The sequence below is a fragment of the Leucoraja erinacea genome, chromosome 35 (genome assembly GCF_028641065.1).
Source record: "Leucoraja erinacea ecotype New England chromosome 35, Leri_hhj_1, whole genome shotgun sequence".
In the NCBI taxonomy this organism is placed as follows: Eukaryota; Metazoa; Chordata; class Chondrichthyes; order Rajiformes; family Rajidae; genus Leucoraja; species Leucoraja erinaceus.
The window spans coordinates 1,703,756-1,721,631 of NC_073411.1; the positions used below are offsets into that span (position 1 = coordinate 1,703,756).

The following is a 17,876-nucleotide window of genomic DNA, read 5'->3' on the forward strand; positions in this document are numbered from 1 at the left end:
CAGCAATACTGATCCCATTTGTCTGCATCCCAGGTTCCAGCCCAAATGCTTTTTAAAAATCATTACTGATGCTGGCATATCCTCTGGAAGCTTGGTCCACATAACCACCACCCAATGTGTGAAAAACCTTCCCATTCACATGTTCTTTACGTTTCTCCTCTCTCACTCAAGCCCGTCTAGACAATAGGTGCAGGAGTAGGCCATTTGGCCCTTCTAGTCAGCACCGCCATTCAATGTGATCATGGCTGATCATCCCCAATCAGTACCCCGTTCCTGCCTTCTCCCCATATCCCCTGACTCTATCTAGCTCTCTCTTGAAAGCATCCAGAGAACCTGCCTCCACCGCTCTCTTGAGGCAGAGAATTCCACAGACTCACCACTCTCTGTGAGATAAAGTGTTTCCTCATCTCCCTTCTAAATGGCTTACTCCTTATTCTTAAACTGTGGCCCCTGGTTCTGGACTTCCCCAACATCGGGAACATGTTTCCTGCCTCTAGCGTGTCCAAGCCCTTAACAATCTTATATGTTTCAATGAGATAGCCTCTCATCCTTCTAAACTTCTGTTTTAGATTTTCGCTACTCAGGAGAAAGGGCTGACAATCTGCCCTATCTGTTTCTCAGAATCTTATAAGCATCTAGAAGTACATCAGGAACAGAAATGTAACCTAGTGCAGGCATTACGACATCAGCTTGCATTACCAATATGCCACTGACCATAACTGTAGCTCATACAATGCAAATGAAAACTGACTCAACGTAGAAGGAAATAGAAGACAAAGCATCGGTTTCCCTCTGGCTGATGTCTCCAACAGTCTTATTGTTGTTTCTCAGTCTCATAATGGCTCCTTTGACTTTCATTGGCTCAACTTTGGTCCTCATGTTGATAAACAATAAAAGTGTCCAAAGGTGATGGAGGAAATACTAGGTGCTGAGAGCTCTCTTATGCCTGCATTAAGGAGGCAATTAAACACACCTGAGCAATTACAAAAGCCTGTGAAGCCGTGTGTCCCAAACATTATGGTGCCCTGAAATGCTGTATAAACTACTGCAATTTCTACATGGTGAAACCAAAATGTATAAACATGGCCTTTAATAAAATCTGACAATGTGCACTTTAACCACATGTGATTCTTTCTATTACAAATCTCAAAGTGTAGAGTACAGAGGCAAATAAATAAATGACGGGTCTTTGTCCCAAACATTATGGAGGGAACTGTGTGTATATTTTTAAAGGCGATAGCTGTCAGTCACTCATGTGGACATAATATGTATTTTTGTGCAGCGGCTCCTCGGTCGTGGTAATGGTACAACTGGAGCGTGAGGAGGAGGTGACTGGGCCTGTCATTGCACCCCTGTTTCCACAAGTGAGTACATCAACCAGTCAGAACACTTCCGCCATTTGCCAGTGTTTTTCATTCTACTGTAATTAATGAGCTTTGTTCACTCTCCTTCAGAAACGGGAGGAAGGATGGTGGGTGGTGGTTGGCGACCCCAAGTCAAACAGCTTGATTTCCATCAAGAGGCTGACCCTGCAGCAGAAGGCAAAGGTTTGTGCATCGCTTTGCTCAGGGGAGGGAGATGGTTCTTCATAAATATTGACAATGATGCATAAGTGACCGTGAATGCCTTCGCCTTGCAACGTGGAAACAGGTCTTTTAGCCCAACTTGCCCACACCAGCCTACATGTCCCGTTTACACTAGTCCCACCTGCCTGCGTTTGGTCCATATCCCTCTAAACCTGTCCCATCCACGTACCTGTCTAAATGTTTCTTAAACATTACGATACTACCTGCCTACCTACTACTCACACCTATGACCTATAGTCTCGATTCCGCTATTCCGGGCAAGAGACTCTGTGAGTCTACCCGATCTATTCTCATGATTTTGTACACCTCTATAAGATCACCCCTGCGCTCCAAGGAATATAGTCCTAGCCTGCTTAACCTCTCCCTATAACTCAGCTGCCCGGACAGAGTCCTGACAACATCCTCGTACTCTGCACCCTTTCCAGTTTGACACCCTTTTTCCTATAACACGGTGCCTAAAACTGAACACAATACACTGAATGTGGCCTCACCATAGTCTTATACACCTGCAACATCACCTTCCAACTTCTATACTAATTACTCGGATGGTGAAGGCCAATGTGCCAAAAGCCATTTTGACCACTCTGTGACACTACTTTCAACAAACTGGTCCTGTAATCCTACCATTTTGAAGAGATTCAATATGTACATTTGCACGTGGACATTTGTAGACCACAGGGTTGGCTCCGACAGGAATCTCTTCATTTACTCTGTGACATTGTAGCTGGTGGTGAACAACCACCAAACCACCAAAGGGACAAAGCTACATAATTCTTTACTGTTGTCATGCCAACACATGCTAGCAACTGACAGCCCAGAAAAAAAGGTGTGCACATAAAATGCAAAAATGACTTAAAACAAACATAGATGAACATAATTAGCTCTTGCATAATTCTGCCTTCACGTAATGAATTCTACTGATTATTTTTCAGGTGAAACTAGACTTTCTTGCACCAGCCCCTAGTGCGCAACACTACACCCTGTATTTCATGAGTGATGCGTACATGGGATGTGACCAGGAGTACAAGTTCAGCATTGATGTCAAAGAGGCAGACAGTGAAGGCGAGAGTGACTCTGACTGAACAGTTCAATCCAAGTTCCCTGCTGGCTGTTGCTCTGTTTGGAACTTCCCACACATCCATCTGTAATTAGACAGTGACCTACTTCGCCTTTAACACCCGATTTAAAAAAAAAAGAAATTGATATGCTTTTGTTGTGGATTATATTTTGCAGTAACTGTTGTATGTTCAAGTGTGGCAGAAGGTTTGAGCAGCAGCGTGTGTGTTGGCTGCTTTCAGCAGTATTTAGTTCTTTATCACAGGCTTCTACCGTTTATTCAAAATATATCCAGAGTTTAAAGTTATCCAAGTAATTTTGACAAGAATTCCTTTACTATGTGTACATTTAAGCTGATTGTGTCTAAGATTAAGCTACGTCGGACCTTTTCTTACATGTGACCCGTTACTCCAAATAAAATGTGAAATATCTTTGTATTACATTTTTCAACAATTTTGTTCTTCACAAGTCTGCACTCAAAGTGATAGCTAGAAAATGTTTCATTGGTCCTATTTCTTATGCATCTACAGGGCTCTCACTTTTTTCCCCTGTTGCCAGCCAGGCAACCTAGGCTGTTTTTTAGGTTGCCAAATGACAGTTTGGGTGGTCATTTAAGACGGCTTGCATGACGTGTGCTCGGACGAAGTGCGTAGTTACCAGTCGGAATTATGCTCATTCACATATTATTTCTGCTTCAAATAAAGTCACAAACTAAACATATTCACCAATCAAGACATGATATATACCACAATAACATGCAGCAAAATTATAATACAGTATCTCAACTCTTTTTACACATTGCAATTAATGCAATTTTTATTATTTCTTTCCACTTCCAAACAAAAATGTGGTTGGATTATTCAGCGTATGATCAACCTGTGTCAATAAATCCTGGACCATGGTAACATATATGCTTAACCATGCACACTACATATTGATGCAAGCATGTTTTCTGTGAAGGACTGAAAATTACCATGACATGGCCATAGCATGGGTGGTTATTGCTATTGGTACAGAAACACTCTCGCTTCCACATAATTTATCCACAACAAAATATACAGGTTGCAAGGAATTTTCTAAAGGCATTTTATGATAATAGCTGTTAAATCTGACTATACCCATCTGACAGGTTAAACATTACACTAACTGACAAGAGATGGCCAAAGGACATAACTGCAGCAAATGTTCTTTTGGTAATATGTTTAATGGCGTCAAAACACCCATTACCGAACATTCAGATTAGATGTATGTGTTGTGAACACCAATGAAGATACCCAGTTGGTACGCACCAGATTAAAAAAAAATCATTGATAAACGCTGTTTCCATCATTCCCACTACAGAATTAACGTTAAAATTTCAACTGAAATATCCCCTGACCAAATTTGTGATGTATATGATCGACTAGAAGTAAAACCTGGATAAATCCAATGTATAGTTGTGAATGCTGCTCATTAAATAACTACAGTACTGATACTCCATATTAACAGCATTGATTTGCTGTTAAAATGAATTCTGTAATACCGTGTCAAAGGTAGCAGTGACAATCGCACACTGCGGTTTTAATGTTTCACGTGTTCACAATTTAATTAATCCATCTTTATGGATTAAAACAATTAATTGGGAATTGAAACACATTCGATTGCATTCCGTTATCAAACATAGTCAATGTTCGCTCTGAAGACATTTCCAGCACAATAGGGTCGGGGGTGTGTGTGTGAATCGGTGCAGGATGGATAGATGGTGGGGGAGGGGGGGGGGTTGAGAAGGCAATCGGTGCGGAATGGATGGATTGAGGCTGGGGAATTAGTGAGGGTTGGTTGGAGTAGGTAAAAGTGTGAGGAGAGGGATCAGTATAGGATGGATGGGGGGGGGGGGGGGGGATCAGCGCAGGATGAATGGGTGGGTCAGTACAGGATGAATGGGGGGGGGGGGGGTAAGTACAGTGTGGATCGGAGGGTCTGTGCAGAATGAATGGGGGGGGGGGGGGGTCGCTACAGGATGAATGGTGGATCAGTACAGGATGAATGAGGGGATCAGTTCAGGATGAATGGGTGGTTCAGTAAAAGATTAATGGGAAGATCACTACAGGATGGATGGGGGGGTCCGTGCAGGATAAATGGATGGGGGGGTGTCAGTACGGGATGAATGGGAGGATCCATACAGGATGGATGGGGGGAGCAGTGCGGGATGAATGGGGGTTGCAGTGCAGGCTGGCTGGGAAGGGGGGTCAGTACAGGATGAATTAGGGGACCAGTGTAGGATGGATGGGGGAGTGGCTGGAGAATCAATGTGAGGTGGACAGGGTGATCAGTGCAGGATGAATAGACGGGGGGCGGGGGTTTAAATGGGGAGGGGAGCACAGGGGATGTCAGTGAGCACTGAATAGAGGTGGGAATGGGGATCAGTGTGGGATGGAGAGGAGGGGTCTCAGGACAAGTGGGGTGGAGGGGGGCGTACAAGAAAGGGGGTGGGGGAAGTGGGGATGAAGGCAGGCCAACGCTCCTCGACTACCGGCTGCTTTGCCGTCCATGTCCACCGCCGCCAAAGGGGGAGGCAGTTGGGATCTCCTCGCCACCGCCTCCTCCGCCAGCCAACCGGAAGGTGCGGGGCCGAGCGGTGCAGGTGCTTCAGACGGCGGTAGGGGGCCTCCCCTCTCCTCCCTCCTCGGCGTGCGGGAGGGTTTGTTTTGAAAGGTATTTGTTTTGAAACCCCTTAAGAATTTTGTAAGTTTCTATAAGATCCCCTCTCAATCTTCTAAATTCTAGAGAGTATAAACCAAGTCTATCCAGTCTTTCTTCATAAGACAGTCCTGACATCCCAGGAATCAGTCTGGTGAACCTTCTCTGTACTCCCTCTGGCAATAATGTCCTTCCTCAGATTTGGAGACCAAAACTGTACGTAATACTCCAGGTGTGGTCTCACCAAGACCCTGTACAACTGCAGTAGAACCTCCCTGCTCCTATACTCAAATCCTTTTGCAATGAAAGCTAACATACCATTCGCTTTCTTTACTGCCTGCTGCACCTGCATGCCTACCTTCAATGACTGGTGTACCATGACACCCAGGTCTCGCTGCATCTCCCCCTTTCCCAATCGACCACCATTTAGATAATAGTCTGCTTTCCTGTTTTTGCCACCAAAATGGATAACCTCACATTTATTTCTATGTTTCTATGAAAGCGGTTATAGAAACATAGAAATTAGGTGCAGGAGTAGGCCATTCGGCCCTTCGAGCCTGCACCACCATTCAATATGATCGTGGCTGATCATCCAACTCAGTATCCCGTACCTGCCTTCTCTCCATACCCTCTGATCCCCTTAGCCACAAGGGCCACATCTAACTCCCTCTTAAATATAGCCAATGAACTGGCCTCGACTACCCTCTGTGGCAGAGAGTTCCAGAGATTCATCACTCTCTGTGTGAAAAAAGTTCTTCTCATCTCGGTTTTAAAGGGATTTCCTCCTTATCCTTAAGCTGTGACCCCTTGTCCTGGTTATCGCCATTGGCAGAGTGGCTAGCAGCGGCCGCTAGTATGTTTGCCCCGCACTACAGCTGTTGCCGCCGCTGACACGAAACGTTGCCTCCGCTTCCTTTTCTTCAGAGATTCTGCCTGACCCGCTGAGTTACTCCAGTTTTTGAGTCTATCTTCGGTATAAACCAGTATGTGCAGTGTCAAGCCGGGCAAAATGACTCGGCAACCGCTAATTTCGAGCCCTGAATTCTAAAACAACCTTCAGAATTAAAGCTGGGCACTTTAATTCTCCTTCCCATTCCTACACAGAGCTTTCTGTCCTCGGTAGGTCTCCTCCATTGTCAGAGTGAGGCCAAACGCAAAATGGAGGAACAGCATCTCATATTTCGCTTGGGCAGCTTACAGCCCAGTGGTATGAATATTGATTTCTCTAACTTCAGGTAGCCCCGGCATTCCCTCTCTCTATCCCTCCCCCAACCATTACACTAGCTTCTCATTTTCACCCTACAAACTAACAATGACCTGTTTCCTTGATCATTACGTTTTTGCAGATCTTTCATTCATTGTTCTTCATCTCTCCACACCACCGTCTATATTTCTCGTTTCCCTTATCTCTAACCAGTCTGAACAAGGGTCTCGACTCGAAACGTCAGGCATTCCTTCTCTCCAGAGATGCTGCCTGACCCTTTGTTACTCCAGCTTTTTGTGTTTATCTTCTGAATGTATGCTTGGGTGAGGGAAGTATTATTTGTTAGAAAAGACAAAATGCAGGAGTTACTCTGGGTCAGGCAGCATCCCTGGGGAACATGGATAGGTTGGGGCCCTTATCAGATTGATTGCAGTGGTGGGAAGATAGAAAGCTGGAGAGTGGAGGGGCAAGACAAAACGTGGCAGGTTATATGTGAACACATGCAGGGGTGTTAATTAAGGGACAGAAGTTTAGGGGTAACATGAGGGGGAACTTCTTTACTCAGAGAGTGGTAGCTGTGTGGAATGAGCTTCCAGTGAAGGTGGTGGAGGCAGGTTCGATTTTATCATTTTAAAATAAATTGGATAGTTATATGGACGGGAAAGGTATGGAGGGTTATGGTCTGAGTGCAGGTAGATGGGACTAGGGGAGAATACGTGTTCGGCACGGACTAGAAGGGCCGAGATGGCCTGTTTCCGTGCTGTAATTGTTATATGTTTATATGGATGGGGATGTGATAGGCAGATGGTTGGACAGGCCAGAGCTGGACACACAAGATATGAGGCAAAAGGATTAGTTCCAAATTGTGTACCTAGTATTGACAGTACAAATTGTTTAGGAATAGGGGGGGGGGGGGGGGAGGAGAGATTGTGGCAAGCACAGCCAGGCTGCAGGGGAGGGGATGTTTTGTAGACAGTTTCTAGAATTTGGCATTGTAAGCTACCCAAGTGGAATATGAGGTGCTGTTCCTCCAGTTTGCATGTGGCCTCACTCTGGTGAAGGAGGAGGCCCAGTACAGAAATGCAAGTATGGGAAGGGGAATTAATATAAAGAGGATCCTGCCTTGGTGGACCGAGTGCAAATGGTTGCCAGGTCTGTGCTTCATCTTGTTTATATACTGGAGCCCACATCAGGAACAGCAGGTTGGAGGAGGTTCACGTAAATCTACCACACGTGAAAGGACTGTTGGGGGTCTTGAAGGCAGTGAGGTGGGTGATCTGGGGACATGGGTTGCATCTCCTGCAGTTGCAAGGGTAAGTACTTAGAGAGGGAGTGGTTCGGGATACATGAACAAAGAAGTTTGTTGTCTATTTGTAACTCAGTAGGCATCTTGTTGAAAACCAGACATTGGAACTAAACATTGACCAGCCTATGCTGCACGGTTGAGTCTGTGACTCTGGTTCTGCAACTACTTCGGGGTGGCACAGTGGGGCAACTGGTAGAGTTGCTGCCTCTCAGCACAAGAGACCCAGGTTCAATCCTAACTTCAGGTGCTGTATGGAGTTTCAGTATTCTCCCTGTGACCGTATGGGCTCAACCCTATTGACAAACACAGGTTTATGTTAATTGCTGCTGTAAATTGCCTCTCGTGTGTCGTGAGTGGAGGCAGTGGTGGGACATCATAGGATGGGCCGAAGGGCCCGTTTCCACACTGTATCACTCTATATACATCGTGAGCCAAAGGGCCTTCTTCCATGTCGTTTTCAATGGTTCACTATCTGAATTAGATGGTTTTAAGAATAGAATAAAATCGAAGGTAGACAAAAGTGCTGGAGAAACTCAGCAGGTGAAGCAGCATCTATGGAGCAAAGGAAATAGGCAACGTTTCGGGTCGAGACCCTTCTTCAGTATGTATAGAAACATAGAAATTAGGTGCAGGAGTAGGCCATTCGGCCCTTCGAGCCTGCACCGCCATTCAATATGATCATCCAACTCAGTATCCCGTACCTGCCTTCTCTCCATACCCTCTGATCCCCTTAGCCACAAGGGCCACATCTAACTCCCTCTTAAATATAGCCAATGAACTGGACTCGACTACCCTCTGCGGCAGAGAGTTCCAGAGATTCACCACTCTCTGTATGAAAAAAGTTCTTCTCATCTCGGTTTTAAAGGATTTCCCCCTCATCCTTAAGCTGTGACCCCTTGTCCTGGACTTCCCCAACATCGGGAGCAATCTTCCTGCATCTAGCCTGTCCAACCCCTTAAGAATTTTGTAAGTTTCTATAAGATCCCCTCTCAATCTCCTAAATTCTAGAGAGTATAAACCAAGTCTATCCAGTCTTTCTTCATAAGACAGTCCTGACATCCCAGGAATCAGTCTGGTGAACCTTCTCTGCACTCCCTCTATGGCAATAATGTCCTTCCTCAGATTTGGAGACCAAAACTGTACGCAATACTCCAGGTGTGGTCTCACCAAGACCCTGTACAACTGCAGTAGAACCTCCCTGCTCCTATACTCAAATCCTTTGCTATGAAAGATAACATACCATTCGCTTTCTTCACTGCCTGCTGCACCTGCATTAATTAAACTTTCAATGACTGGTGTACCATGACACCCAGGTCTCGCTGCATCTCCCCTTTTCCTAGTCGGCCACCATTTAGATAATAGTCTGCTTTCCTGTTTTTGCCACCAAAATGGATAACCTCACATTTATCCACATTATACTGCATCTGCCAAACATTTGCCCACTCACCCAGCCTATCCAAGTCACCTTGCAGTCTCCTAGCATCCTCCTCACAGCTAACACTGCCCCCCCCATGTATCTTACCATGTACCACACAATAGGAAATGTGACAAAACTACTGGAAAACATCTTCGTTGTTAACATGAGCATGAATTACTTTATTAAACAGCTTTTTTGGGGGGAATTCACTCATGATAAATATCAGAACATGGGCTAGGGAGAATTCCAGTTTTATATCTGGTGAAACTTCAAGAACTAGCCACATCTAAACACAATAGTAACAAGAGAAAGGTGTAATCTAATGTTACAAGATGATTTTATACTAAATGTAGATTTAAAACAAATGGTGATTGTATTTTTTGGCAAATGATACTTAATGGTAACCAATGCTCTGTACAACATTTACTGGCAGGTAGAACCTCAAGTAGTAAAATTTTTAGTGCAAATTTGAAAATGGTTACATGAAGTAGTCAGTGATTAATTTAAAAACTGCGGCCTTTGCATACGGCAAAGCAGGGAACACCTGTATTAATTGTTCATGTAGAACAACTAATCTTCAAAGTCATATCTCCAGATGCTGATGTCCCCATCATCGCTACATGATGCCAGGAGTCCAGCCTCTTTAGGGTTCCACACCACACAGTTGACATCCTGAGTGTGGGCTTTTGGGACATTTGCTGTGAGTGAGAATGTTGGCTGGTGTGGATCTGAGCCAGGATCCTCCTCAAATATCCTGACCGCATCATCCCCACAGGCCGTTGCTATGGCACCCGTTAGGTGACACCTGAAAGAAAAGATCCAATGTTGATTTGTTATGTGATGGATCTTTATTTTTAATAAAGTTACTTAAATTCAGGAAATTATCTAGATAACTTGTCAATTTTCCTGAAATCTACATTAGAAACTAGATTACATCAACGGATATAAAGGAGACTAGACCAAGTGCAAACCCATTGTGCCCGATCCCCCAACGCAATATTCCACCAAACTGCGCATGTGCAGCTGCCGCGTTCAAAATTGTGTCGTTGAGGGCAGAAATTAAGTTAACGTTAATAAATTAAAGACCAATGGAGTCGTTTGTAAAATGAATGAATAGATTTATTGGCCAATTATTCACATACAAGGAATTTGCCTTGGTGCTCCGCCCACAAGTGACAATATGATATACAGTGACAGTTAGGACTGACACATAAAATATTAAACATTAACAATAAAACATTATTGATTATACGTGTGAATTAAATAAAATACAGAGCAAAAGGAGGCTACAGATTTTTGGCTGTTGAGTAGAGTAACTACTCGTGGATAAAAACTGTTTTTATGTCTGGCTGTGGCAGCTTTGACAGTCCGGAGTCGCCTTCCAGAGGGAAGTGATTCAAAGAGTTTGTGGCCAGGGTGAGAGGGGTCAAAGATGATCTTACTCGCTCGCTTCCTGGCCCTTGCAGTGTACAGTTTGTCAATGGAGGGAAAGTTGCAGCCAATAACCTTCTCAGCTGATCGGACGATTCGCTGCAGCCTCCAGATGTCGTGCTTGGTGGCTGAAGCCAAACCAGACCATGAGAAGGTGAGGACAGACTCTACAATATGGCCATTTAGAATTGGACCATCAATGTCTCTGGCAGATTGTCCTTCCTCAGCTGCTGCAGGAAGTACATCCACTGTTGTGCCTTTTTGACTGTGGAGTCGATGTTACCCCCCCCCATTTAAGGTCCTTGGAGATAATGGTTCCAAGGAACTTAAGACTGCACAGATGTGACTGTGGTGTTGTTGATGGTGAGGGGAGGGGGAGCTCTCCTAAGGTCTACAATCAATTAGAAAAATAGAACAAAACGTGTACACCAACTACAGCAAAAAACCAAAGTCCAGGAATATCGGTGGCAAAGTGGAACAGCTGATAGAGCCGCTGCTTCACAGCACAAGAGAACCAGGTTCGCTCCTGACCACCGGGTGCTACGGTTTCCTACCACATGCCGAAGGTGAGCGGATGGGTTGGTTAATTGGCCTCTCAATTACCCCGAATGTGTAAAGAGTGGAGACAAAAGTGGAATAACGTTGAACTAGTGTGAAGTGTGAAAGGATGATGGATAGTGTGGACTCTGTGGGCTGAAGGACCTGTGTCTGTGCTCTATTGCTGAACTAAACAGGTTAGGCAGCATCGCTTGAGCACTTCAGGTCAGGATTCTTCTTTTTTACTGATTTAACTAGGGGGTAAAAAGCTCGAAATGAGTTGAGGGTGGAACAAATTAAGGGAAAGGACAGGTTGTTACAGAAGAGTGGGGCTTTTCTAGGTAGATGAGGGTGGACAAAGGCAAGAGATGAAAAAAATAAAAGGGTATATGGAGAGAAGATTACAATGTGAAGCCAGAGGGAGGCATATAGGTGGAAGAGAACTGGGGGGGGGGGATAATGGAGAAATGCACACACACCAAAGTGGGGCACAGGGAACTGATGGGGCAAATTTAAAGCACAGCAATGCTTATAATGATCATGGATGAATTCTAAATCTCTTTCCTCTTGTTAAAATTATGGCTTTAACTTACCAGGAGATGTCGTAGATAGTGCGTGTATGGAACCCAGACAGGGTACAGACACATTTCCACGAGAGATCTGACCCACTGCACACCACACCTGTGCCATATAGAATAAAAAACACATCACATTTGCAATGCATACAGCTAATGCCACTCAGAAAGGCACCAAACCTTTGTGGAACCATATAATTAAATCAAAATTAATCTGGGCTGTAAATATTTATCTATGATAACCTGTAGATAATTAAACATTTCAACAGCAACCTGCTCCTCATGCTTGCTATCAAATTTGGCTTCCAACGACATCTAACTTACAACAAGTCATGCAGCAGTTAATATTTTTGCATTGAGGAACAAGACAAAATTTGAACGTTTTAAATATAACATCCTGCTCAAATATCCTTGGTGGCTGTTCCTAAGGTTGAAGTAAATCCACTACTCAATACCTACACGGCCGCTTACCTCGACAGACACAAGGGGAACTATCTGACCCATGTCCACACTATCTTCTATTGGTTCCACTAAAGAGCAAGAACATTGTGGCACCCAGTGTAATTTGTTTACCTTGTTCATTGCCAGGTCTGTACGCTTTCCAAATTTTCACAGTTTTGTCATCGCTGCAAGATACTAGATGATCCCCCGTTTTATCAAAAGCGATGCTCCAGACAGTAGACTCGTGCCCTTCCAGGGTGTTTGTACAGACCCAGTCATCATCCTCCTCCTTGTAAAGCTTAATGCTGTTATCATAACTTCCAGAAGCCAGGAGCTTGTGTAAAGTTCAGAGATATACATTAAATATCACAACCTTAATGCTGTTATTATCATTTCCAGAAGCTTGGAGAGTTCAGAAATATATATTAACCATCTTAGATCAATAAGCCAGTTCGGTATTCCGTAAAACGCAAGGAATCATGGAATCTGAAAAACGCAAGGAATCCTTCGCTCCATAGATGCTGCCTCACCCGCTGAGTTTCTCCAGCATTTTTGTCTACCAAGGAATCATGGGATTTGTCAAAGGTCATTCGAGAATAAAAAAAACAAACAGGTAGCGGGGGAGAGCAGGGTGTAACAGCAAGAGAGAGGGGCTAGATGCGAGTGGGAGACAAGGAGAGACGGTGAGAGAGGTTTCAGTTACACAGACAACCACTGATAAAGCCATGACTCGTTGCTTCTAGTAGAATCGAGAAAATGTCTTCACTCGAGAGAATGCAACGTCAGAAACCCCTCGTCTCGACCGCGCTGGAGATTTCCGCGGGCGCACGGAACAAATTACCAAAGGTTTGCATTGAGTGAACTGAGTGTTGTTACTGTCCTTGTTGTACACCGGTGTTTTGTGAGTGGTTGGATCCTGGGATCGAGGATTCAGCGCCCGACAGGTTAGTGGCCCGTGGCACCTGATGCCTCGCTGCTGGAAGAACTGACACCTCCACTCCCCGGATCGGGCGCTGTCTCCTCAACCCCGCTGCTCGGCGGCGACCGGCTAGGATTCCAGAGCATTGCCGATGCATCACATCAACTCCTGATCCCAAGCCGCCTGTCCGGATAATGTGACCGACATTGGTTGAGCTGAAGCTGGGATCCAACCACTCTCACAAAACGCCGGTGTACGGCAAGGACGTTTTAGGTCATTTGTTCGTTGCGCCCATGGAAGTCCCCGCTCCCATCCAGCCCAACCACGGCGCAAAAGTCTAATGTGTAAGAAGTCTGAAGGAGGGTCTTCCATTCAGAGGTCCGCGGACGGGAGTGTCGGCCCACACCGCAGCCAGCGAGGAGGGGAAGCACGGGCTCCAGCTCGACAGCCTGTCCCACTGGCAGGACAGGCAGGGTTGAGCTGGAGTTGGTGCTTCTTTTCCATGCTGCCTGCGGGCCTGGGCCGCCGCTCCGGCGGGACGGGCAGAGCCGAGCTGGAGCCAGAGCCCCCCCTCCCGTCCGGCCCAGGGCCAACCCGGACTGGACACTCGGGAGGGGATGGTCCAGCCGCGGCTGGTTCGGGATGAGACGCAGGTCTGCACCCATGCAGCGGAACGGCCGCCAAAAGTGTTTATCCCGAGCGATCAATGACCCGTGCACGCGCAGTCAGAATACCGAACTGGCTTATTGGTATATTGTTTTTCCCTCGTCAAGTTCTTCACAACATACATTACCTGACCGCAGCATGCTCACTGTATTACAATACATTTGGGATCATCAAGCACAGACCTTCTTGAAATTAGTGTCAGACACTGGAACATGCTTATTACAAACTCACCTCTCCATTTGGGTGCCAGATCACATGTTTGACATCTTGGGTGTGAGCATTCAACACACTCACACATTCATAATCATCATCCTCGTCCACTGCAACAAAATTAAGTCAGCAGTGGTGTACATCATCCCCACAACACATTTCACAGAGCAGGTTCCTCACTGATTAATGTAAAAACTATGGCAGCCAAGCACTTTACAAAAGATGGTATTCTTGATTATTATTGATCCAACTATATTGTTTCTGCTGAAGACATTTTCCTTTTTAATGTTCTAAATCATGGGCACCAAGGTGAGGTTCCATCATACAGGCACATTCAATTTTACAGATCTTAAATTCATTGTCCCTGGATCATCATCTTAACAAAAAATACTTGATGTCACTAAAAATAATGCAGCCTTCTGGAGAGCATATCAAACATTATGTGAAAGCAATTCAGAATGTCAATATGGTGATCAATTCCAGCAAAACGCATGTCCCATTTCATTAGTTTTCCTTGACTATTTTCTGTTGTTAACTAATCTATTTTTCTTAGTATTAATGGATGTACAAATATCTTTGCTTCCCCCAGGGTTGCTGGGTTCGCCAATTAAATAATATTCATGCATCTTTCTTGGATGCATATTATGTTCAGTTTTGGCCATTATGTTATAGGGAGAATGTTATCAAGCTGGAAAGGATACAGAGAAGATTTACAAAGATGTTCACAAAACGCTGGAGTAACTCAGCGGGACAGGCAGTATCTCCAGAGAGAAGGAATAGGTGATGTTTCGGGTCGAGACCTTTCTTCAGACTTCTAAAGAAGGGCCACGACCCGAAACATCACCATTCCTTCTCTCCATAGATGCTGCCTGTCCCGCTGAGTTAGTCCAGCTATTTGTGTCTATCGTCGGTTTAAACAAGCATCTGCAGTTCCTTCCTTTACAGAGATGTTGCCAGGATTCAAGGGCCTGAGCTATAGGGAGGTTGAACAGACGGCATTTATTCTTTGGAGCACAGGAGGATGGGGGGTGATCAGACATGATCATGAGAGAAATAGAATGGGTAAATGTACTCTGTTTTTTTTGCCCAGAGTAGGGGAGAACCAGAACACATGGGTTTAAGGTGAGCGGGGAAAGATATAGTAGGAACTCAAGGGGTAACTTTTTTTTTCCCCACAGAAAAGGTAGTGGGTGTATGGAACAAGCTGCCGGAAGAGGTAGTTGAGGCAGGTATTATCATAACATTTAAGAGACATTTGGCGAGGTACATGGATCGGATAGGATTAGAGGGTTATGGGCCAAGCACAGGCAGGTGGGACTAGTGTAGATGGGGCATGTTGGTCGGCATGGGCAAGTTTCCATGCTGTGTGAGTAGAGGGGATGGAATCTGATGGCCAGCTTTTTTTAACACAGGGATGGTACATATGGAACAATGGGTAATGGCTAAGACATACTTATGACAACATTTTAAAATTATTTCAACAGGTGCATGGATAGGAATGGTTTAGAGGGTTGTGGGCAAAATGCAGGCAAATGGGATTATCTTAAATGGGCAGCTCAGTCAACATGGATGAGTTGGGCTGTTTCCATGATATATAACTATTATCATGTCACACTTGCTCACTCATGTAGTTTGTTGATTTATCTTTACAATATTATTATTATTCATACTCAGCAATGATAAACATGTTCAAAATTTCTCGCCGTTACCAACTGATAAACAGGCTCAGTTTAAAAAATATCCTCTCACCTTCCCAAACCCACACACTTTTATCTCGGCTGCACGTTGCCAAGAGATTACCCGATGGAGCCCAGGCAACAGACTTCACTTCATTCTCGTGCCCTTCCAGAGTTGTCAGACACTGTCGAGAACAAAACATTTGGACAATGCATCTTATAATCAGTCCACAAAGGCCAACAGACTGCTTTTTTAAAGTAACCGTACTGCTTCCATACTGTGAGCAATTTACTGAGTTGAAAGGATTCCTAGATAAAGTCAATTAAAGAAAGGGAATAACAACCCTGGATCTCCATCTTTCATGAAGATCGTGAATGATCGGATCTTGACCTCAAATTCACTCCCCTGCCTGTACCTTGTAACTAATAAATTTTAAAAAACAGAGCTGTTGTGTGCAGCGTCCATCTGGCTGGAGCACAGAATTCTGAATATTTGCAACCTTCAGAGAAGAAATTATTGGCACCTGCTTTAAGTAGGCAGACTCACTGAACACTTGGCATAACAGGAAAATTCACTAAACAAAGACCGAGAGAGACCAATTTTGGTTAACAAGTGGCGACAAAGGTTACGGACAGCAGGCCAACTCAGTCCCAAACTTTGCTATAATCTGACAATAGGTGCAGGAGTAGGCCATTTGGCCCTTCGAGCACCACCATTCAATGTGATCATGGCTGATCATCCCCAATCAGTACCCCGTTCCTGCCTTCCCCCCATATCTCCTGACCCTGCTATCTTTAAGAGCCTGATCTAGCTCTCTTGAAAGCATCCAGAGAACCTGCCTCCACTGAGGCAAAGAATTCCACAGACTCACAACTCTTTGTGAGAAAAAGTGTTTCCTCGTCTCCGTTCTAAATGGCTTACACCTTATTCTTAAACTGTGGCCCCTGGTTCTGGACTCCCCCAACACTGGGAAAATGGTTCCTGACCCAGGCGTGTCCAAACCCTTAACAATCTTATATGTTTCAATGAGATAGCCTCTCATCCTTCTAAACTCCAGAGTGTACAAGCCCAGCCGCTCCATTCTCTGTCATGACAGTCCCGCCATCCCAGGAATCAACCTTGTAAATCTACGCTGCACTCCCTCAATAGCAAGAACGTCCTTCCCATTTTTCCTGGCGCAGATTCCACATTCAAGAGTAATTCTTCTCTTAACATCGTCAAGTCCAGTCATGTTACAGTCCCGATACAGGATCTCGACCTAAAACGTCAGTATCACAGGATGGCTGCGCTACCTCGAATCCGTCCTCGTTCTTCCTCCAGATGCAGGTGGTGGCGTCGAAACTGACCGAGGCCAGGTAGCCGCCGCAGGGCGACCACGCCGCCTTGCGCACAGTGCGCTGGTGCCCGTCCTCCAGCAGCCACCGGCAGACCCAGGAGGCGCCTGTAACAGAGAGACGCCGGTGGGTAAAGTGGTTAACAAGAGTTCCCGTCGCCCTGCCCCCCTCTCCTCCTTTCTCCTTCCCTCCCCGCCGGCTGAGGGACGTTAGGGCTCTCCCCTTTTGTTTTATATACATACTTTTATTCAGAAAATAAAAACAAACATACAGAGTATTAACACGATCAAAGGCTGCCTATATTGAGTTTACAAACAAACGATCACCAAATTAATATATCGCCAACTTTATCAACGATACACTCGACCTCCCGCGGCGACCAGCGTTCACGGAAGGCGCCCCAAATCCCCGTGGGCACCGTGTGTTCCCTCTACGGGGACCCGCGGGCACGGGCCCGGTAAAGGGGTAGGAAGGCAGGCAGCCGAGCCCGGTGCTGCCGTCCACTACCCGCCGCCTGGCCCCATGTTGGACAGGCCCAGGAGCAGCTCCCTCCCGCCGGCCGTATGTGGGGCGCCCCATCCCACCCCGCCCCGCACCTTCTCGTGCCCATATCCTGACGGCGCGGTCGCCTCCACAGGACGCGAGCAGGGCCCCGCTCGGGCTCCAGGCCGCCGCCCAGGCCCGGGAATCAGGGTGCGCGGAGAAACACGACGCCAACTCCAGCCGCCGCTTCATGTCGGCGCCAACTCGCCGCCGCCGGTTGGTGGGAGGACCTCGCCGGAGCCGAGCGCCATTGGACGGCGGCGCCATCAAACAAGCCCCGGGCAGCCAATCGGAG

The 17,876-nt window shown here is 45.8% G+C and overlaps 2 protein-coding genes across 2 annotated transcripts in view; one reads left to right on the top strand and one right to left on the bottom strand.

Moving 5' to 3' along the window:
• snrnp200 (small nuclear ribonucleoprotein 200 (U5)) overlaps window positions 1–3,080 on the top strand; it is a 106,125-nt gene extending 103,045 nt beyond the window's left edge. Inside the window, exons 43-45 of the mRNA XM_055661986.1 lie at window positions 1,283–1,364; window positions 1,455–1,547; window positions 2,519–3,080. Coding sequence (XP_055517961.1) covers window positions 1,283–1,364; window positions 1,455–1,547; window positions 2,519–2,668 — 325 coding nt within the window. The 3' untranslated portion in view covers window positions 2,669–3,080. The remainder of the gene's footprint in view (window positions 1–1,282; window positions 1,365–1,454; window positions 1,548–2,518) is intronic.
• Window positions 3,081–9,399: 6,319 nt separating this feature from the next.
• Window positions 9,400–17,863, bottom strand: ciao1 (cytosolic iron-sulfur assembly component 1). Its single transcript, XM_055662001.1, has 7 exons — window positions 17,635–17,863; window positions 16,997–17,145; window positions 15,777–15,888; window positions 14,049–14,137; window positions 12,365–12,566; window positions 11,810–11,897; window positions 9,400–10,053 (listed from the first exon to the last, which is right to left on the bottom strand). Exons 1-7 carry the CDS (start codon window positions 17,846–17,848, stop codon window positions 9,819–9,821), a joined length of 1,089 nt encoding a protein of 362 aa, XP_055517976.1. The 5' UTR covers window positions 17,849–17,863; the 3' UTR covers window positions 9,400–9,818.
• Between the last annotated feature and the right edge of the window lie 13 nt (window positions 17,864–17,876).